This window comes from Kogia breviceps, chromosome 17 (assembly GCF_026419965.1).
Source record: "Kogia breviceps isolate mKogBre1 chromosome 17, mKogBre1 haplotype 1, whole genome shotgun sequence".
Classification (NCBI taxonomy): Eukaryota; Metazoa; Chordata; class Mammalia; order Artiodactyla; family Physeteridae; genus Kogia; species Kogia breviceps.
This window is the reverse complement of record NC_081326.1, coordinates 77,409,310-77,426,004: the sequence shown is the minus strand read 5'-3', so window position 1 is coordinate 77,426,004 and position 16,695 is coordinate 77,409,310. Positions and strand designations below refer to the sequence as shown.

At 59.1% G+C, this 16,695-nt stretch overlaps 1 protein-coding gene and 1 long non-coding RNA gene across 10 annotated transcripts in view; one reads left to right on the top strand and one right to left on the bottom strand.

The window, feature by feature from the left end:
• PPP1R16A (protein phosphatase 1 regulatory subunit 16A) overlaps positions 1 to 16,695 on the bottom strand; it is a 29,884-nt gene that overhangs the window by 2,660 nt on the left and 10,529 nt on the right. For all 9 annotated transcript variants that reach the window (XM_067017785.1, XM_067017782.1, XM_067017786.1 and 6 more), the window contains 3 exons: positions 2,048 to 3,076; positions 807 to 877; positions 584 to 729 (listed from right to left, as the gene is read on the bottom strand). In XM_067017785.1, coding sequence (XP_066873886.1) covers positions 584 to 729; positions 807 to 877; positions 2,048 to 2,306 — 476 coding nt within the window. In that variant the 5' untranslated portion in view covers positions 2,307 to 3,076. The remainder of the gene's footprint in view (positions 1 to 583; positions 730 to 806; positions 878 to 2,047; positions 3,077 to 16,695) is intronic.
• LOC136792923 (uncharacterized) lies at positions 1,297 to 16,079 on the top strand. Its single transcript, XR_010837544.1, has 4 exons — positions 1,297 to 2,294; positions 6,348 to 6,453; positions 15,780 to 15,864; positions 16,012 to 16,079. It is a non-coding gene; the product is annotated as an uncharacterized lncRNA (long non-coding RNA).

The window sequence follows — 16,695 nt, the reverse complement described above, 5'->3', positions numbered from 1 at the left end:
CTGCTCAGGCTGCTCCAAGGCCGGCCAGTGGGGGCTCCTGGATCCTCGTGGAGCTGGCTACCCTCTCCATTCACCAAGGCAGGTGTTCAGGAGCCCAGCCCTGCCCTGCTCTCCTTGTTAACGGCCCCACCCGTGTCCGGGTATTCCCCCCCTTGCCAATTTCTCTCTCGTGGCTCTGACCAGAATGGCATTTCTCTGTGCAGACCCTGGGAAGGCCAGAAGACCGGAGCAGGAGGTCCAGGCCTGTCCTCAAGGAGTTCCCGTGCTCGTCACGGTGCGAGCAGCCTGGCAGGCGGAGGACCACACCACCCTGAGTATGTGCTAGTTCCCTTGCAGTGGCAGCATCTGTGGTCTCGGCCCAGGTACCGCTCTGCACGCCAGGGCGCAGCAGGGTAAGCAAAGGTCAGCGGGAACCCAAGAGGCCAGGGTCCAGGCACACTTTCCCACAGAGATGAGATGCCTGGGCAGTGTCTCCGGATGAACTACCCACTTCGAGGAAGGTCCTGCCTGCCCCTGGCCCAGCTGCAGCCCCTCCCTGATAGAGATGCCCACTCCAGCCACACCTGCTCCTAGTGGGCCCTACCGAGCAATGAGCAGCTCCACCAGGTGCAGGTGGCCACAGGTGGCCGCGGCGTGCAAGGGTGTCCAGCACTCACTGTCACGGGCATTGACCTTGGCCCCAGCCTCCAGGAGCTGCTGCACCATCTCCCGGAAGTCGTCGATGCAGCTCTGCAAAGCACGTGGCCTGAGTGCCCAAGCCGCAGGCCAGGGCCCCGTCCTCTCCTCGCACCCTCAGCGAGGCTGACCTGATGCAGGGCGGTCAGGCCATCCTCATTGGCCAGGTCAGGGCTGACCCCACTCTCGAGGAACTGGCGGACTGCAGAGAGGAGGGGGGCGCGTTCAGGGCACAGAAGTCCCACCACAGGCCAGCGCCATCCTGCTCAGGTCCCTGCACCTGGGGTACCTGGGCTGACTGCTGTGTGTAGCCAGGAGAGCAGAGGACGGGGAGAAAGGCGGTGGTACAGGTGGCAGGAGGGACACCAGAGCCCAGGCCGAGGGCTCAGGAGCTGGGCCCCCAAGCGGGGTACAGACAGCTGCACTCTGCCTCTACCCTCCAGCAGGATGCCCTCCTGAGTCATGGCACTAGGGCCCTCCTGTGTGACAGCCATCTCCACCGTCGTCCCCCAGGCCTGGGTGCTGGCACCTCCTGTTAGCCATCCCTGTGTCAGGTCCCATGCTTCCCCCAGCCTTCCCCTCTCTCTCTCTCTCTCTCTCTCTCTCTCTCTCTCTCACACACACACACACTCACACGCACACACACGCCCCTCCTCTGGCACTTGCAGCCCCCTACCCCTGCACCGCTGCAGCCAAGAGTGTGGGCCCAGGGTGCCCAGGCCTGGCCCTCCCTGGCTGCACCCTCCTCCCCGCAGCTCCCGTGCACCAGCCTGAGGCACACCCTGCCCCTCCTTGCCCTCTGCACCCCAGCTTCTACGGCAGAGGCCTCCGCCCTGGAGGGAGGCAGAAAGCGCCCTCGGGAGCCCCCTGGGAGAGCAGAGGGGCTGTGAGCATGTGGGCACAGAAAGGGCACAGGAAGCCTGCCCACAGTTCAGGCCTGTCGTCTGGGGAGGTTCTGATGGGAAGAGGCAGGGCCAGGGGCAGGCATCGAGGGGCCAGCCCATACGGGGAGCCCCGCGCCCAGTGCTCTAACCTGCCCAGGTGGGCTCCACCGTACTCCTGTATGGAGGCTCAGGACCCAGGCAAGCAGGTGTCCCAAGCCAAGCCCGGCGCCCTGGGAAGAGGCGGCGAAGACCGGGCGGCACCCAGCCCACCCGAGCCAAGCCCTGTGGGCCCACCCAGGGCCCCTGCCCACCCCCCCAGGCCTCCCCTCCACTGCAGGACCCTCTGCAGGCTGGCCTGTGAGGGCTGCCCTGGGGGCTCCCACCACTTGGGGTCTGTGGCCTCGCCCTCGGTGGACCTCTCGAGGCCCGCGCGGGGGGATGGGGACAGGGACAGGGCTGCCTGCCGTGCGCGGCCGGCCCACACTCGCCTTCCTCCAGGTCGTTCCGGGCAGCCGCCTCCAGAAGGGCAACGCTGGGGGGGAAGAGGACCCGCTTCCGCGGCCAGCCGCCGGCCGCCTCCTTCAGTGACTGCTCCCGCGGGCCCCTCCTGCCGTGCGCCTCCTTCTCCGCCTGGGCCCACACCTTCACCTGCTGGGCGCGCCGCTTCTGGGCGTGCTTCAGCCGCTCCCGCGCGCTCATCCTGCCCACCGCGGGCATCTCTGCCAGCAGCTCCAGGTGCTCGGCCATGGCGGGGGCTGCCTGCCGGGGGGGCTGCTGGGGGCACCGGGCCAGGAAGCGCGGGGGCCAGGCTGGGCCTGAGAGGCGGGGCAGCTGGCTGGGCTGGCGCCCTGGGGGGCATCCCCTCTCTCAGGCGCGGTGTCCTCTGCCCCTGGCAAGGCTGGGTCAGGAGGTCCCCCGCTGTGACCAGACCCGGGCAGCCATGAGGGGCCCGGGCCCCAGGCAGAAAGGGCAGCAAGGGAGGGCGCCTGCAGCCGGCCTCCCAGGGCCCTGGCACCTCGGCTGCTCAATGGACAAGGCCTCCCTCCCTCGTGGGGTCAGGGTGCCCGCCCTGTGGGAAGTGGTCCTGGAGCCGGCCAGCCTCCGTTCAGGGTCTGAAACTAATGACCCAGATAACAAAGTTGCTGCTCCCTGACACCTCGCCGAGGGGAAGGGGACGCCAGGGCAAGGGGCAGAGGCCCCTGGGAGCCCTAAAAGCCCTTCTCACCTAACAGGCCTTAGGGGACCAGGTGGGGTTTAGGAGCAGCCGTGGCGGGGGCCTTCCCTCCCCAGGCCCCCAGCCTTCTGGGGTCGGTGCTAACGAGGAGGTGTGGCCACAGGGGGCCCAGGCAGGTGTGTGTCCAGAGTCCCGGGGTCCGGCCCCCCAGTGCCTGGGGCTGAGGCTCTCTAAGCGGCCAGGGCACCGAGGGTACAGCGGGCCTGGCAACTGTGTCTTCAGGAAGGCCTCCCCTTCGGAGGAGCCGGCGGCCCAGCTGTACACGGCAGGTGCTCCGGCTGGCCTGAGAGGAGGAAGCAGGAAGCGAGTCAAGGCCAGACGGCAGCAGCACGGGGCCGACGGGGCTCCACCCGGAGCCCCGCCCTGTGTGAGGGCAAGCCCTGCCCGGGAGGTCCTGGCGGAGCGGAGGGGGCTGGCCGTGCCGCATTCTGGCGCACACACCCGGTGTTCCCAGCAAGGGCTCTGCAGGCTGGGCGGCGGCGGCCTTTCTGAGAGGCAGCCCCTCAAGGCCCCCAGCTCAGCCCTTGCCCCGCAGCACCCCTGACCTGTGCGCCCGGGCTGGGCTGGCCAAGGTCACCTTCTCCTTGGGCTCCGCTGGACTCCCCGAGGGCTGTGCGGCCGGCCTGCGGCCTTCCCGAGGGCGGGCCCTGCCGCTCGGCTGTAGCTACGGAGGGTGGAGGGCCTGGCCCGTCCTGACCAGCACCCCAGCTCCGCACCGCCCGTCTGGGCCTCTTCCTCGCCGGGCTTTTTGTTTCTAGCTCAGGCCACTCGATGCTCCCCTCTCCCATCCTGGGTGGCGGTCCGGGCCCTGGCCGTGTGAACACAGGAGCAGGTGGCCTGCCTGACTGACAGGTGGGCAGGCAGCTGGGCTGGGGCACAGCCCCCCGGTCGCCGCCATGGCCCGTCCTGCCCAGCACACCCGGGGTGCTCACTAGGCGCGGTCCCAAGACACTCCTCGGGAGGCCATGGCCATGCTGCACCCAGAAGGTGCCCACCTGCAGCTCACCCTGCCCACCGGGAGTGTCCCTATCCCCACTCGGCCAGACCTCGTGGCCGTCTAGAGACTGACCCAGCCTTCTTCTGTCCAGACTTGTACTCGGGGGCCTCAGTGAGTGCCCCATTCCTTCTGGAAGGGAACTGTCCTGGGCCAGATCAAATGAAGTCAGGTCCCTCCTGCCCTGAGACCCCCAGTGTATAGGGAGCCTCGCTTTACAGCGCTGCCTTGCCCTGGACTTTGCTGGCACTCCAGCTATCCACTCTGCGGGCCAGACCTCAGAGGCTTCCTGGGAACAGGACAGGGGACCAGCGAGGCCCAGGAAAGAGCTCTCCAGGCAGCACTCCTGCTCCAGGCAGCCAGCCCCCAGCTGGCCACCTCTGCAGACTGCTGGGGCCCGGCAGACAATGAGCTGCCTAGACCCCTGCCTGGATCCCTCAAGTCCCGCCTCTCTGCCCCCGAGACACCAGAGACAGGCAGGAGGCCTGCAGGCACTGGGCCAACTCCCCACCCATCAGGCTGGGGGTGGATCCCAGACCATACCCAAGGCATGGCAGAGCTTTCACTGGCTCTTTAAGACTCTCCCTCCCTGCTGGCCACTCACAGGTAGCCTCATGTTCCCCTGGAGGGAGGTGGGACCCCCTCCAGCCCACACATGGGATCTTCACCTCTCTGGGGTAGGTCTCAGAAGAGCCTGCCCCAAGAGACCACAGGAAGGAGAAAGACACTCTGCCCAGGGCCACCCCCGACCCCATCTCCAGCCATGGGAAGGGGAAGGGAACCCACAGAGGATGCCGCCCCCCACCCTGTCCACGAGGGAGGAAGTCCCCTGCAGGCCAAGGGTCCATGGCAGAGCAGGCTCACAGGCCCTCAGGGACCATCTTCTCCAGGTGGGTGCCAACATCAGAGCCGCAGCCCGATTTTGTTAGGTTTGACAAGATTTAGGAGATGTCATCTACCCCATCATTTTATGGAAGAAGAGATTCTGATGCCCACGTCCTACAGAAAATTCCCCTAGAGGGGAATTCCCTGATGGTCCAGTGGTTAGGACTCCATGGTTCCAGTGCACAGGTTCGATTCCCTGGTCAGAGAACTAAGACCCCTGCATGTGGGGGAAGCAAGCAGGGTGGGGGACAGAAAACAACCTAAAATAGAATAACCACCAGCTTTTCAAGTTGAACAGATGTTGTGTCTTCTAGCTGTTGTTTTCTTATTTTGAAGGCCACCCATGAAAATGCATCTGGGGCAGGATCTGAAGCCTCACCCCCGCCCACCCCTGCGCCCCAAGCAGCACAGGGCTCAAGAGAGAGACCTGCTCCCTGTGGGCCCCCAACGGCCCGGGCGCTGCACACTGGAGGCTCTGGTCTCCTGCTGGGCTATAGCAGCTCAACCGTGTCCTCAGCCCCCTTCTCTGGGGGACCCACCTGCCTGAAGCCCCAGGTCCCCTCTGGGCCCCTCTGGCAGCAGTCCTTGCTGGAAGCTGCCTGAGGACAGTCTGCATGTGACCTTGGGTGGGTCCGTGGGCCGCTGGACCGCCTCCTCTGGGAGAAAGGTGACCCCAGGGAGCCCCAGGACCCCGCTGCAGTGGGTGCCCATCCTGGAACAGTTCTCCATGGGGGGCAGCACAGCGCCCAGCCCCCGCCCCCCCAGGCTGAGTCTAAGCTCCCTGCCGGCTCCCCCTCCTCAAGCCCCACTCTTCCGCCTCCTCCCAGCCACACGGTCCAGGAACAGTCCCCCAAGCTGCAAGACTCACCCCTCAGCTGAGCCACAAAGGCCAGGGCAGCTCAGTGGCGTCTCAACAACTGACCACTGCACCACACCCAGGCCAAGGGGGCCAAGCAGGGCGGCTGCCGCCTCAGTCCACAAATCCTGCCCCAAGCCTCCCTGGAATGTCAAACAGAGATAATCTGGACAATTTTTCCACTTCTCAGCTCCATGCCTGGGGCACTGCATGGAAGTGTGGGGCTGAGGTGGGAGGAGCTTCTGGAAGGACAGTGGCCACTGCCCCTCACCCTCTGAGCCCACGCCACTGGGCCATGTCCAGAGTCTGTCGAGCATACCCCTGGACACCCGGCTTATGGGCTCCAGCCCAGGCCCTCGGTGTGGACAGACACACGCTGGCCTGAGTGTCTCGGCAGCCCCTCGCCATCCACAGTCCCAGCCCTGTGCCGCCGCTGGCAGGTCCCTGTCATTATGCCCATTTCCCACCTGGGGAGCGGAGGCCTAAACCCGTGGGGCCCTGCTGACACCGCCACCGTCCTGCCTCTCGTGGCCACCTCCCAACATCTGTGAGAATCAGGGACAGTGTAGCAAGAGCCCAGAGCCTTTGAGGGTCGGGAAGTGTCCCTTCGCTCACCCAGGGACATGGAGGCTGTGCCTTGCTCAAAGAGAGGAAAGGAGAGATGAAGTGGCAGGGGGCGGGGGGGACAGAGTCTCAGAGAAGGGCCGGGGGCGTGGGAGGAGGAGTGGGGTGCCCACCGCCCCTCAGGTTCTGGGGCTGGGCACCCCTGTCCTGCTTAAGGTTTGTCGGAGCTCCTTTTCCCTGTGGCTCTATCTACAGCAGCAAAGATGGGGAACGACCAGCTGCCCCTCTGGGAAGAGCGAAGTGTGTGTCGCCACCTTGCAGAGCCACATACACAGACGTGCCTGTTAGCAGGCGAGGGCACGTAAGTGTCACGGCCCAGGGGCTGGGGCTTGGTTGCCCAAACCCCGAGGCAGAGCAGACCCCGCTGCGTTGCAGGCGGGGCATCTGTTTGCTCGGGGACCACGAGTGGCTGGGCTTCATCCCTGGGCCGACCCCCTGCCCCACCCGCTCACCCTTCCGCCCCAGCCTGGCTCACCTGGGAAGCCTCCCATCCCTACTGCATATCCGGCTGCCGCGGGCACAAGTCCACCAAGGGCACCATTTGTCCCGCAGAGGACCGGCCAGCTGGGGGCCCACCCGGTCCGTGCCCAGGGTCACGTGCTGGGACCTGGAGGGCGGCCTCAGGTGGGGACCTGCTCAGGGAGGGAACCTGACGCCCCAAGGGCAGGGTCTGGCTCACAACAGGCACTCCGCCAGGCCAGCGGTCTTGCCATGCCGTCCCCAGCCCTGCCCCACCAGCCTGGCCTGGGGGTGGCCTCGGGTCAGGGGACAAGGAAAGCTGGCCTGCCCTCAGAGGAGGCGCAGGACGTGCGCCGGTGAGGAGGAGGGCCACTGTGGCCCCGGGGTGGGCCCACCTGATGGGCCCAGGGAAGGGCTGGGGGCACCAGCAGCGGGGTGGGGTGGGCTGAGGAGGTGTGAGCAGCAGGGACGGAGAGGCCAGGAGCCAAGCAGCTGGGCCGGTGGGTAGCAGGCTCCTCCTCGCACTGGTGCGGGACCCACGGAGGAGCAGATCTGGGCGTGCGGCCAGGGCAGAGTTTCCACGGTGACAGCACGTGCGTGCAGAGCAGCTGTCCCCGGGGGCACTCACCTGCCTCCAGCGGGCCTGTTCTAGAACGTTCTAGAAGCTAATCCCACAGCACTACCATCAGGCCCCTCACTGCAGCAGCCTTTACATCCTACACGTCTATCAAAGGGTCATTAAGTAAGGCCCTAAGGGGTTTATGAGGAAGCCTCCTATGCACCCTCCTAAGAAGGTCACTAAGAAACTGTTCAGTGAAGGAAAAAAGGTGTAAAATCTGTACATGATAAGCAACTTTTGTGTAAACACACATGTAAACCTGTATCAGAAACACAGGATGACGAGGGAAGCAATGGGAAGGGCCTCAGGCGGGGTGGGGGCGGGGCAGGGGGTGCAGGTGGACGGCACCAGAGCTTTGGGTCACTCCTGTTCTTTGGCTTTTGAGCCACGTGAAGGTGAACCTCTTCGAAACAACATTTGGTGCTCTGTTCAGGGAGGGCAGGTGGGCGCACACCTGTCAGGTATCAGGTGCGGCCTCGGGGGGCTGGGACTAACAGGACCAGCCCGTGCCAGGGTCAGCAGAGGAGCTGGCCTCAGCCTGGGCCGGGGGAGCCCAGAGGCTTCCAGACAAATGAGTGACGTGATCAGATCTGAGGGGTGGGGGGACCTGGCAGGAGAGACGATGGGACCCGCACACACACCCCCGGCAGTGGTGGAAAAGGAGAGGAGCCACAGGAGGAGGGCAGGACAGGCTGCCAGATGCAAGGAAGGGGCCAGCAAGGGGCACACGGAGGAAAGAGGGCCTGAGAAGTGGGACCGAGCAGTGTCCACGGTGAGCAGGGCCAGGACGCCCAGCAGAGAGTATGTGGAAGGGAGTGGTCAGCGGAGGCACAGACAGGAGAACCGAGCGGGGGCCTCAGGGAAGGCCTGCGCGAACAGGCGGCAGGGTGGGACGCCACCTCTCTCCTCACACCAAAACCAATCCAGATGCATCACTGACCCAGCCGTGGGAAAAGTAAAACCACACGAGAACCAGAAGGAAGAAGGCGAGGCCGTCCGTGTGACCCCAGCAGTGGGGAAAGCCTTTCTAAGCTTGACACAAAACCCAGAAACCAAAAAGAAAACTGATAAATCGGACTGCACTAGATTTTTTAAATGTCTGCACTGTAAAAACAAAACAATTGAAAACGAAACCTATAAAATCAAAAGACAAATGGTCAACTGGGTAAAAACGTTTGCAATAAACAGGACAGAGTGGTCCTCATGTCAATCATGACGGCCACACACAGGGACAGAGCATGGATCCCACTGGAAACATCCAGATAGATACTCAACTCCCTGATAATCAACACATGCAAACTGGAAGCAGGACGTGAGCGTGGACGGCACCCGTGGCTGGACCACGAAGGCTGAGAGCACCAGCCCTAAAGGACGAGCCTGAGTAACTACTCAAGCGTAGAAAGCCTCAGAGCCGCTCGGCCAAGGGGCTGCCCTGCAGGCTGCCTGCCTGGCACACAGGTGGTCTCCTCGCGGTGGCCCAGCAGCAGCCCCCAAGGCGGAGGTGCAGTGGCTCCGACGTGGTGGGGCCCACCTCCTGAGAATCTCAGACCACGTTTGTGGGAGGCAAGAGAGAGGCTTCGTGAGAGGAGAGGCACAGAGGAGGGGTCTCCTGACCCTGCTCTCCGCCCCCCAGTCCTGACACCCTCCCCCGGGGCCCGGCTCCAGCAACCCCCCACGCCCTCAGCCCCATCACTCAGCCTTTGCTCTGCCCCGGACAGGACCGCGGCCCCTCCACCCTGCTCCCTTCCCACCAGCCTTCTCCAGGGCTGCTTTTTCTCTCCCCGCCTCGCCCCCAGGCCTGGAAGTGCCACGACCCCTCTTCCTGCTGCAGCCTGCAGCCCCTTCCCCCTCCTCCCCGAAAGAGTCCTGGCTGACACATCCGTCGTCCATCCGCCGCACCCACCACCGATCCCCACCCCAGCCCTTGCCGAGGGCGTCGCCGCATCGCTGCATCAGGCCTGAATTCCTGGTGGTCTCGATATTCCCGTGGACCACCCTTCAACTCCCTGCCCCTCGGTGTTGACCTCTTCTTCCTGCCAGTGACCTCATCCTCCGCCTCAAGGACACCCTGGACCCTGTCACCTCCAGTAACTCCCCAACCCCGCCCCGGCTTCTCGGTGAACCAACACCCGGTTCTCTGCCCATCACCCCTCCCGGCTCACTGCTGACTCCAGCACCCCAGGATGATGTGTCCTCAAGCAGCAGCTTCAAGCCCCATCAGCACACGCTCCCTGGCCCTGCCACTTCACTGAACTTGTCAGAAAGTCCCAGGCCCGGCCCAACACAACGGCCCCAACTCTGAATGTACCAGCAAAGCTGCTGACTGAGGAGCCCACACTCAGACACGATGGCGCTAAAGCTTCGGGAAACCCTACAGCTGCCCTCTCCCCTTTCTTCCTCGTCCTCACATTCAGCTACTGACACGTTTCGTGACAAGACAGAAGCCATCAGCAGAGGACACCCACCTCTGTGAAAAAGTCACCGGCCACTGAGCCCACCCACAGGGCCTTCCACCCACACCCCAAGATCCTCCAGGACAATCTCCCAGCATCAGCCCTCTCCTCTGGGCCCTTCCCCTCGGCAGAGTGATGATCCCAACCTAATTTTAAGAAAACAGCAAACCCTACTGGAGGAGACAAGGGTGTCTGCTATCACTAGCTCTATTCATATTGTACTAAAGGTTTTCGCCAGTGCAACTGGGCAAGAAAAAGAAATAAAAGGAATAAGAATAGGAAGGGTAGGGGAACTCCCTGCCTGTCCAGTAGTTAAGACTCCACGATTTCACTGCTGAAGGACCAGGTTTGATCCCTGGTCAGAGAACTAAGATCCTACAAGCCACGTGGTGCGGCCAAAATACATACATACATGTATATATACACAGATACATACACACACACGTATTAAAGAACAAGAAGGGTAAGAAAAAACTCAGTATTTGCGAATGACATATTGTGTATGATAAAAACCTGAAACATCCTAGAAAATTATTAGAATATGAGAACACAGCAATAGTAATAGATACAAGTTGATTTTTATTTATTTTGGCTGCACCGGGTTTTAGTTGTGGCATGCGGGATCTTCGTTGTGGCATGCAGACTCTTAGTTGTGGCTTGCATGCGGGATCTAGTTTCCCAACCAGGGATCAAACCCAGGCCCCCTGCATTGGGAGCACGGAGTCTTACCCACTGGACTGCCAGGGAAGTCCCACTTAGAGATACAAGGTTAATGTACAAAAATCTATTATATCTGTAAATGCCAGCAACAGTTAGAAGGTGAAAAATGGTAATAATGGTATTTATAATACTAAGTGTCCCAAAGCATCAATGTCTAGGAATAAATCTAATAAAAGATGTGCAAGGTCTCCACACAGAAAATCACTGAACCTTATTGAAACACGAGAGAAAGACCAAAAGGGACACACCGTGCTTAGGGGTCAAAAGACTCTGAACTCTAAAGATGCTATTTCTCCCCAAATTCATCTAAGAGTCAATGCAATCCCAATCAAAATCCCACTGGTCCTATCTGAAATTCACAAACTGATTCTCCATTTAATAGGAAATGCCAAAGGGCAAGAATTGTCAGTACAATCCTAAAAAGGGACAAATCTGAAGTGCTCAGGGATAGAGAAATAGACTGACAGAACAGAACGGAGTCCAGAAACAGTCACACATGCACAGACGTTCAATTTATGACACTGCAGAGCAGCAGAGTCTTTTCAATAAATGGTGCTGGGACAGTTGAACAGCCACATGTAAAAGCTCACCTTGACCCCACCCCCGGGTGAGTTGTGCACCTACACATGAAAGGTAAGGCAGCACAGCATCTATGAAGACTGGACACCAAAAGCACAGTCCATAAATGACAAATTAGATAGACCTCATCAAAAGTTAGACGTTTTGTCCTGCTAAAGGCCCTGTGCAGAGGGTGAGAAGACATGCTATTGACTGGAGAATATATTTGCAAACCACAAACAGAACAAAGGACTTTTATCCAGTGGACACAGAGAAGTCTCAAAACTCAGCAGTGAGAAAACAGACACTCCAGTTAGAAAAGGGGCAAAATGTGAACAGGCATTTCACTAAAGAGGATACGGATGGCAGAAAAGCCCACGAGAAGATGTTCAACAGCACTGGCCATTGGGAAAATGCAAATGAAAATCACAGTTGGCCATCAGAACGGCAAGGACGGGACAAGGACGGGTCTCACCCCGTGCTGGTAGAGATGGGAGACGCACGGCCACTCAGGAAAACAGTCTGCTGTTTCTTAAAACTAAACATGCACCTACCATATGACCCTGCAGCTGCACTCTTGGGCATTTATCTCAGAGAATGAACACTTACGTTCACACAAAGACCTGTACGTGAATTTCAGAGCAATTTTATGCATAAACTGGAAACGACCCAGATGTCCTTCACTGGGTGAATCGTTAACCACACTCCAGTCCACCCACCCCACAGAACACCCCTCAACAATGAAAAGAGCCCACGATGGACGCACACGGCCGGGGTGGATATGGACGGTGCTCTGCTCTTCCCCCAGTCACATCCTGTGTGGCCCCGTCCACCCAGCATTCCCGATGGGGTAGGGGTGGGGTGAGGAAGGAGGTGGCCAGGGCCACATAGGGCAGCCGAGGGTCCTCGACTGCGGTGGTCACACCGTTCAACACAAGTGACCAGATCGCACCCCTGTGTGCGCACACCCTTGGGTGTATGTAAAACTGGTGAAATCTGAAAGGGTCAATGGAGTGTGTCCACGCCTGTGTCCCAGACCAGACTCTGCACCACAGCCATGTGTCCTTGGGGACAGGGGAAGGGTCTGGGGCTTCCCAAACCCTTTCTCCTCAAACTGAAATTTTAAAAGTGTGAAGGGACTTCCCTGGCGGTCCAGTGGTTAAGACTCCGTGCTTCCACTGCAGGGGACATTGGTTCAGGGAACTAAGATCCCCGCAGAGCAGCCAAAAGATAAAATATGAAAAAAATAAAAAGAGTGAAAGGGCTTCCCTGGTGGCGCAGTGGTTGAGAATCCGCCTGCCGATGCAGGGGACACGGGTTCGTGCCCCGGTCCGGGAAGATCCCACATGCGGCGGAGTGGCTGGGCCCATGAGCCATGGCCGCTGAGCCTGCACGTCCGGAGCCTGTGCTCCACAACGGGAGAGGCCACAACAGTGAGAGGCCCACGTACCGCAAAAAAAAAAAAAGAAAAAAAAAAGTGAAAAAGCAAGCCACAGAGTAGGAAATACATAACAACAACTGATGTTAAAAGAACCACTAAATGGGACTTCCCTGGAGGTCCAGTGGGTAAGACTCGGCGCTCCCAAGGCAGGGGGCCTGGGTTCGATCCCTGGTCGGGGAACTAGATCCCGTGTGCCACAACTAAGACCCAGCGCAGCCAAAATAAAGAAAGAAATAAATAAACACTTAAAAGAAAAAAAAAACAACTCACTAAGAAACCTCCACCAAATTGGAAAATGGGCCGAAGACTTCGGCAGTCCCTTCGCATCAATACACACAATGAGGGGCCCCAGGTCAACAGTCACCAGGGAGCTGCACACGTGACCCAACGCACCGGCACCTGCCCACCCACCCGTGGGGTGACCGTGACCGTCCCTGCTCATGGGGGTGCCCGTGGACCACACACCTTCCACCAGCCGCCCACTCCAGGCACTGTCCCCAGCAGAAATGTGTCCGGGCCCCACACCGGGCCTATATGGGGGACAGCACTACAGAGGGTGTTCCCAGGACAGCTGGCCAACTGGGACCTGGGCTGGGGACTTGAGTGCCGCATCCACATCGACCCCCTGAGGCTTCAGGCTGCGCTCGGTCACAGAAGCAGAAGTGCGGACTCTAGCGTTAAGGGCACCAACAGCCTCCCCAGCACCCGGCAGCAGGCTGGGGAGGGCCAGCGTCGCACAGCCCGCACTTGGCGTGCGTCAGGACGCGCTCTGAGGCCAGCCCTGGCCCCTCGGCCGCGCTCCCGCCCTTCCCGGGACCCTGCCGGACACGCTCACGGATCCTTCCAGATGCACAAGCCTCGCAAAGCCAACGCAGGGCTGGTGTTATGGGTCCCTGCCCCTGAGGGGCCCCTCCTCCAGGCCCCAGTCTCTCAACCGTGCCCCAGCCTGAGCCTCCTGATGTCCCACAGGTCTGGAGAACCTGCCATGGGCAGCCCCTCCTGCGGCCCCGGCCCCCAGCAGCCCCCACAGCACTTGGCCTCAGGGCTCCCAAGGACCCCTAGGAAGTGCCACTGCACCGGGAGCGCCCTCAGCACCGGTCACGTCCATTGCGGCGTGGCAACACTGACACCACAGCTGTCACCGGGGCAGACCTGGGCCACAGGAGGCCAGCGTCTCCCGCTCCTCCTCCTACCGCTTCGCTCCGCACTCACCCATCCACCAGCAGCACTCAGCCCTGCTCCTCCCAGGCTGGCATTCGAGGGAAGGATGGCGGGTGACCCACACAGCTACCAGGTGCCCACCTCATGGGCAGGAAGGAGCATCCGGGCCAAGTGAAGGGTTGGTGCAAAGGCCCAGAGGAAGACACCTGGCAGGTGTGAGAACTGGGGAGCAGGTAAGGGCAGGAGTGAGGAGACCCATGGCATGGCTGGACCCTCATCTCAAGGAGGTGTAGTAACAGCACCAGAGGTGAGGCCAGAGCGCCATCCTGGGGCCACTCTCCCCAGCCCACTGCTGCCCCCAGCCCCCACCGGGTCTGTGTCTTTCACAGGGCCTCTGTCTGCTGCCCTGCCCCTAGTCGGGGGTCCAGCCCCTCTCCGCACTGCAGCCCCAGGGCATTGAAATCGCAAGGCTCAACCCAGTCGCCCCCGTGCGTGAAACGGTCCTAAGGCCCCGCTGGCCCCATGTAAGGCTTCTTACACAGCCTATGACACCCTGGGCCTGGGGCCTGCGTAGGATCCCAGCCAGGACTCAGCAGCCCTGCCTATCGCCCCACTGTCCGTAGACCGCGTGTTGGCCCTGCATGCCCTGCCTCTCAGGTCTGGAGGAACAGGGGTCCCTGTGCCTGGGATGGGCTCCTACACAGACTTCCCAGGGTATTGGGGTGTCCTGTTAAAAACTTTTTATTGTGAAGTGTAATACTGTGAAAATTAATAAACAGAAACCTCATTTAAACTGAAGTCAGGGGAACTCCCTGGCGGTCCAGTGGTTAGGACTCCACACTTCCACTGCAGGGGCCCTGGGCTCGATCCCTGGTCAGGGAACTAAGATCCCACTAGCCACAGCCAAAAAATAAATAAATAAAAATTAAAAATAAATAAAATAAAATGGAGTCTGGAGGCCGGAACGGGGAGCTCTCACACCCTGTCACTCCACCTCAGTTGCAGACCCAGCAGGAGGAAGGAAGATTTTCTCCCCGCCGGGCAACAGCTCAGCCAATGAAAAACCACTAAACTTCAAACTCCCAGTTTCCTCCAATGGACTCTGTTTAGAACAGCCCCTCCCAACTCCCCTTCTCTATAAAAGAGTTTCTTCTCTTTGTTCTCCAGACTTGCCTGTGGTTCCCCATGGATTGCAGGTCCTGAATTGAATTCTTTGCTCCTCTAAAATAAACCCATTTTCCTGATAAAATAACTGGCTGTTTTAAGTCAACAATACAAGTACAGAAAGTGCAAAAAACACAACGCACATAAAATGGAAACACGAGACCATGTGAGCTCCACCCCATCGGGATGCCAAGCAGCTCTCCAGAGCCTTCCTTTCACTCCTCCTTGCAGTGACCACCACCTGGCTTTCCTTTACACCTACACACGCCCATGCACCTTCCGGAACAGCAGAGTGCAGTGCTGACAGGCTGAACTTCCAGGTGGAGCTGGGCCTCACACTCTGTGCTACCTCACTCGCATCAGGTGTGCGGGACCCACCCATTCTGAGGTATGTGGCCTAGGCTTTCTGCCTTTGGCTGAGTAAGAGTCCACTACATGCCTGTTTGCACAGCTCTGAGGGCCCAGGGCAGCTTGGGTGTGGGCCTGTGAGTGACAGGCTGTCGTGAACACCCTGTCCACAGACACGGGTGCACAGCAGCCAACTGCAGGCTATATGACATGACCCAATGGATGCTACAACTACTTCTCAAAGTGGTACCAGTTTACAGTCCCAACAGCAATGGAGAAACATTCCAGTTGGTTTATACAAAACACATTCGTCTTGTCACCCTGGTGCGCGGGCCGTGGTATCTCCTACAGTCAATTTGCAGTTCTCTGAGAATTAATCAGATGAGACATCTTTCTAAAGACTAGTCTCCTATATTATCTTCTAAAAGTAGCATGGTTTCCATCACATTTAGGTCTACAGTCCACCTGGAGCTAGTGTTTGTGTATAGTGTAAAGTAGGGAATCTATAGTGGTTTAAAAATATGCCCACAAATTATTTGACACTCTTCCCTTGAAAAGGTGGAGCCTAATTCCCCTCTCCTTAAATGTGGGTTGCACTTAGTCACTCGCTTATAATGAATATAGAGTGTGGCAGACGTGACAGCGTGACACCCAGGATTAGGATGTGAAAGGCACTGTGACTTCATCCCTGCTCTCCCTTTTAGGTCATTCACTCTGGGGGAAGCCAGCCGCCTCCCACTGGGACCAGCAAGGGAACCAGCTTGGAAGCAGACTCCCCGCCCCAGTCAAGTAAGTCTTCAGAAAATGTGTGAGATCCTGAGCCAGAATCATCCAGCTGAGCTGCTCCTGGACTCCTGACCCACAGAGACTGAGATAATAAATACTGGGTTTTTGTTTGGTTTTTTAAAAAAATATTTATTTATTTGTTTGTGCCAGGTCTTCAGTGCGGCATGCAGGATCTTTTTTTTAGTTGCGGCATGCAAACGCTTCATTGAGACACGTGAGATCTAGTTCCCTGACCAGAGATTGAACCTGGGGCCCCTGCATTGGGAGCGCAGGGTCTTAGCCACTGGACCACCAGGGAAGTCCCAATAAATGTTGTTTCAAGCCGCTATATTTGGAGGCAATTTGTTACACATCAATACATAACTAGTACAGGCCCCAATTGCATTTTTCTTCCACATTTATATCCAATTGTCCTAGCACCATTTATTTAAAATCTGCTTCTTGGGATTGCCCTAGTAGCGCAGGGTTAAGAATCCGCCTGCCAATGCAGGGGACATGGGTTCGATCCCTGGTCTGGGAAGATCCCACATGCCGCGGAGCAACTAAGCCCATGCGCCACAACTACCGAGCCTGCGCTCTAGAGCCCACGAGCCACAACTACTGAGCCCACGTGCCACAACTACTGAAGCCTGCGCGCCTAGAGCCTGTGCTCCTCAACAAGATAAGCCACTGCAATGAGAAGCCTGCACACCACAACTAAGAGTAGCCCTCATTCAGCGCAACTACAGAAAGCCCATGTGCAGCAACAAAGACTCAACACAACCAAAAATAACCAAAAATAAAATAAATAAATAATTTTTTTTAAAAAAAGAAAAAAAAAGGTGCTTCTCTCCA